The sequence below is a fragment of the Cervus elaphus genome, chromosome 3 (genome assembly GCF_910594005.1).
Source record: "Cervus elaphus chromosome 3, mCerEla1.1, whole genome shotgun sequence".
NCBI classification, from domain to species: domain Eukaryota; kingdom Metazoa; phylum Chordata; class Mammalia; order Artiodactyla; family Cervidae; genus Cervus; species Cervus elaphus.
In genome coordinates this window covers 55,568,258-55,573,041 of record NC_057817.1, presented here as the reverse complement: position 1 = coordinate 55,573,041, position 4,784 = coordinate 55,568,258, and the positions used below count along the sequence as shown (strand labels likewise).

The following is a 4,784-nucleotide window of genomic DNA, read 5'->3' as shown; positions in this document are numbered from 1 at the left end:
GTTCACAGCTTTGTGAAATAAGTTAAACAGAGAAAGAAAAACACCCTATGATGTCAACTATATATGAAATCTAAAAAAAAAAAAAACTTCTAAAAATATAAAGTTAGACTATAATTCAAAAATTAACATTTATAAAATAATTTCCTTTGGTTATTATGCATAAATAGACTGGGTGGCTCAGCTCACTTTAAAATAGGAAATGTATCATTCAAATCAGCAAGTAAAAACCATGGATGCTGGATGAGCCGAATAAGCAAGAGAATGTTCATTATTGGCTGATGTCATTGAATTCTCCAGCTCAAATCTCTCTGACATTTACAGGTAGGTTGGCAAAATCCAGGAGTCAATAATGAGAAACCACACCACAGTAACAGTATTCGTTCTTCTAGGACTGACAGAAGATCCTCAGTTGCAAGTTTTCCTTTTTATATTTCTATTTCTCACCTACATTTTGAGTATAACCGGAAATCTGACCATCATTACCCTAACATTGGTAGATCCTCACCTTAAAACACCCATGTATTTTTTCCTCCAAAATTTCTCTTTCTTAGAAATCTCATTTACAACCTCCTGTATTCCAAGATTCCTATACAATATATCAACTGGGGACAGAACCATTACCTATAATGCATGTGTGACTCAATTATTTTTTACATATCTTTTTGGGGTAATTGAATTTTTTCTCTTGGCAACCATGTCGTATGATCGCTATGTGGCCATCTGCAAACCCTTGCATTATATGACGATCATGAGCAACAAACTGTGCAAAACAATGGTCATCTGCTGCTGGATGGTGGCACTTATGACTATCCTCCCGCCACTCAGCTTAGGTTTTCATCTGGAATTCTGTGATTCTAACGTCATTGATCATTTTGCCTGTGATGCATCACCTCTCCTGAAGATCTCATGCTCAGACACATGGTTAATTGAGCAGATGGTAATAGTCTGTTCTGTACTGGTCCTCATCATCACTCTCATATGTGTAGTTTTCTCCTATATATACATCATAAGGACAATTCTAAAATTTCCTTCTCTTCAACAAAGAAAAAAAGCTTTTTCTACCTGTTCTTCCCACATGATTGTACTTTCCATCTCTTATGGCAGCTGCATTTTCATCTATGTCAAACCATCTGCAAAAGAAGAGGGAAATATTAACAAAGGTGTGTCACTGCTTATTTCTTCCATATCACCAATGCTGAATCCTTTTATATATACTTTGAGGAATAAGCAAGTTAAACAAGCCTTTAATGACTCACTGAAAAAAACTGCATTTCTCTTAAGAAAGTAAAATAAACATGTTGATAAACCAACTGAAAGGATACACATTTACATAAAACCAAGAAACTATGTTGCAACTTCTTACCTTCTAACCAAGCAGACTGACTTCAGAACGATTTAGTCTTTAATTTTCCTTCCATTCATATACTAAACAACTAATTACTGAACATTGCTTTATGAGGAACAAAATATATCACTTTTAATTCTTTAAAGAGAACCTGCCAAGATCAAGTCATTCCTTTTACTTCTTTAAATGATTTTCCCAGATATTTCATACTATTGGTATAGGAAGCCATTTTTATTGAATTATAATTGATATACAATATTTATTACTTTCAAGTGTACAACAGGATGATTTGATATTTTTATACATAGTAAAATCATCACCACAATATGTCTAGCTATGACCCATCTGTTGATTCTCCAGATATCAACATATTAATAAGGGAAGATGATGAGGAATGTTAAACCAATATAGTCAACAACTTAGATGAAATAGAATAGTTAGTTGAAAGATAAAAATTGAGAACCTGACCCAAAACTAAACAGAAAATATGGGTACTTTTCAGTTTTAGAAATTGAATTAATATCTAAAAATCTTTTCCCACAGAAAAGGCCAAAATTATATTACCTCAAAATGATGTTGATGAATACTATCAAAGGGATAAATAATGCACTTTATGAATATTGTTTCAGAACACATGAAGAAATTATACATTTTTAGTCTTTAATGAAGTCAATATAAACCTGATACAAATACTAGGCAAAGAAATTATAAGAATAAAACTGTGGACCAACACCCCTCATGATCACACATGCAAACATCCTTAACAATTTACTATCAAAGCGCAAAGAAATAAAAATTTTCAAGAAAACTTAGCAAACACTTCCAAAGGAATTGCATGAATAGCAAATTAGCACATGGAAAGAAGCTCAATATCATTAACAGTAGAATACTCAAGTTGAAACATGTCAAACACTCACTAGAATGGTCACAATTAGAATGTAGGCTGACAATATAAGTCACAACAAGGACAGAGAGCAACTGGAACTATCATGCAGTACTGTTGGGCATACATGAAATGATACAACTACTCGGAAAAATATTTTGGCAGCTTCACATAAAGTTAAACACAGTTATCATAGGTCTTAGCAACTTGTGGTGTGGTGATTATTTAAATAGATGTATTTTTCAAAATTTCTCAAACTTTATATTTAGAATGGTTGCAATTTATTGTGTATAAATTATATTCTAATAACATTGATTTTAAAAGCAAAGAAAATATCTTCAGCAGGTACTCACATAAAGAAATATCTTGTGATTTTCCTGCTTGTCCAGTGGTTAAGACTGTGCACTCCACTGTAGGAAGCACAGGTCCATTCTTGGTCAGGGAACTAAGATCTTTAACGCCATTGTGTTGTTCAGTCACTCAGTTGTGGCCAACTCTGTGATCCCATGGACTGCAGCATGCCAGGTTTCCCTGTCCTTCCTGGAGCTTGCTCAAATTCATGTCCATTGAGTCAGTGATGCAATCCAACCATCTCATCCTCTGTCCTCCCCTTCTCCTCCTGCCTTCAATCCTTCCCTGCAACAGGGTCTTTTTTAATGAGTCAGTTCTTTGCATCAGGTGGCCAAAGTATTGGAGCTTCAGCATCATTCCTTCCAGTGAATATACAGAGTGGATTTCCTTTAGGATTGACTGGTTTTATCTCCTTGCAGTCCAAGGGACTCTAAAGAGTCTTCTCTAGCACCACAGTTAAAAGCAACAGTTCTTTAGCACTCAGCTTTCTTTATGGTCCAAACTTCACATCCATACATGACTACTGAAAAAACCATGACTTTGACTATCTGGACTTTTGTTACCAAAGTAACATCTCTGCTTTTTAATATGCTATCCAGTTTCATCATAGCTTTTCTTCCAAGGAGCGAGAGTCTTTTAATTTCATGGCTGCAGTCACCATCTGCAGTGATTTTGGAACCCAAGAAAATAAAGTCTGTCATGCAGAGCATGAAGCAAAAAAAAAAAAAAAAAAACTAAATGGCAATTAAGCATATGAAAATGAGATATGACTACAGACACACAGAGAGGCACCCATACAGATTCTTAATGAGATGTGAATTCTCCATGGGGATTCTCCAGACAAGATTATTGGAGTGGGTTGCCATGCCCTCCTCCAACGGATCTTCCCACCCAGGAATTGAACCCAGGTCTTCAGCATTGCAGGCAGGTTCTTTACCATCTGATCCACCAGGGAAGCCCCTAGGGAGATGTGGAGAAATAGGAATCTTTACACACTCCTCACAGGAGTGTAATTGGTACTCACACTTTGTAAAATATCCTGCATGACTAACAGTTGAATCTTAGGTATATTACCACCACAAATGTACACAATTGTATACAAGAATTATATACAAGATATTCTTATCAGATTATTGGAATTAACCAAGAGCTGGCATCTTCAGTGTACATTAGCCGCAGTACCAATCAATTTGGGCATAATTGTACACTGAGATGTTACACAGCACTGAGAAAGAACTACTGCAATGTGCCTCAGTGTTTTTTTTTAATTGGAGGATAATAACTTTATATACTATTCATGGGGTTCTCCCAGCAATGATACTGGAGTCATTATCTCCTCCAGTGGACCACATTTGTCAGAACTCTTCACCGTGATCCATCCATCTTGGGTGGCCCTGAACAGCATGGCTCATAGCTTCATTGAGTTATGCAAACCCCTTTACCATGATGAGATGACTCTACACATGGACATCATCAGATAATCAACACGGAAATCAAATTGATTATATTATTTGCAGCCAAAGATAGAGAAACTCTACACAGTCAGCAAAAACAAGACCTGGAGCTGACTGTGACTCAGATCATGAGTTCCTTATTGCAAAATTCAGGCTTGAATGGAAGAAAGTAGGGAAAACCACTAGACCACGCAGGTATGAACTAAATCAAATCCCTTATGATTATACAGTGGAGGTGATGAACAGATTCAAGGGATTAGATCTGATAGCTAGAGTGCCTGAAGAACTATGAATTGAGGTCTGTAACATTGTACAGGAAGCAGTGAACAAAATCATCCCCAAGAAAAAATGCAGGAAGGCAAAGTGGTTGTCTGAGGAGGTTTTACAATGAGCTGAGGACTGCAAGGAGATCAAATTAGTCAATCCTAAAGGAAATCTGTCCTGAATACTCACTGGAAAGACTGGTGCTGAAGCTCCAATGCTTTGGCCACCTGATGCAAAGAACTGACTCATTGGAAAAGACACTGATGCTGGGAAACATTGAAGGCAGGAGGAGAAGGGGAGGACAGAGGATGAGATAGTTGGATGACATCACTGACTCGATGGACATGAGTTGGGCAAACTCCAGGAGTTGGTGATGGACAGGGAAGCCTGGTGTGGTGCAGTCCATGGGGTCACAAAGAATCGGACATGACCGAGCAACTGAACTGAACTGAGGAAAGAAGAGGATCAAAATGCAAGGGAGAAAGGA

At 37.0% G+C, this 4,784-nt stretch overlaps 1 protein-coding gene across 1 annotated transcript; it reads left to right on the top strand.

The window, feature by feature from the left end:
• The first annotated feature begins 349 nt into the window (after positions 1-349).
• Positions 350-1,288, top strand: LOC122678342 (olfactory receptor 6C68-like). The gene has a single exon (XM_043878999.1). It carries the CDS (start codon positions 350-352, stop codon positions 1,286-1,288), a length of 939 nt encoding a protein of 312 aa, XP_043734934.1.
• Positions 1,289-4,784: the final 3,496 nt, after the last annotated feature.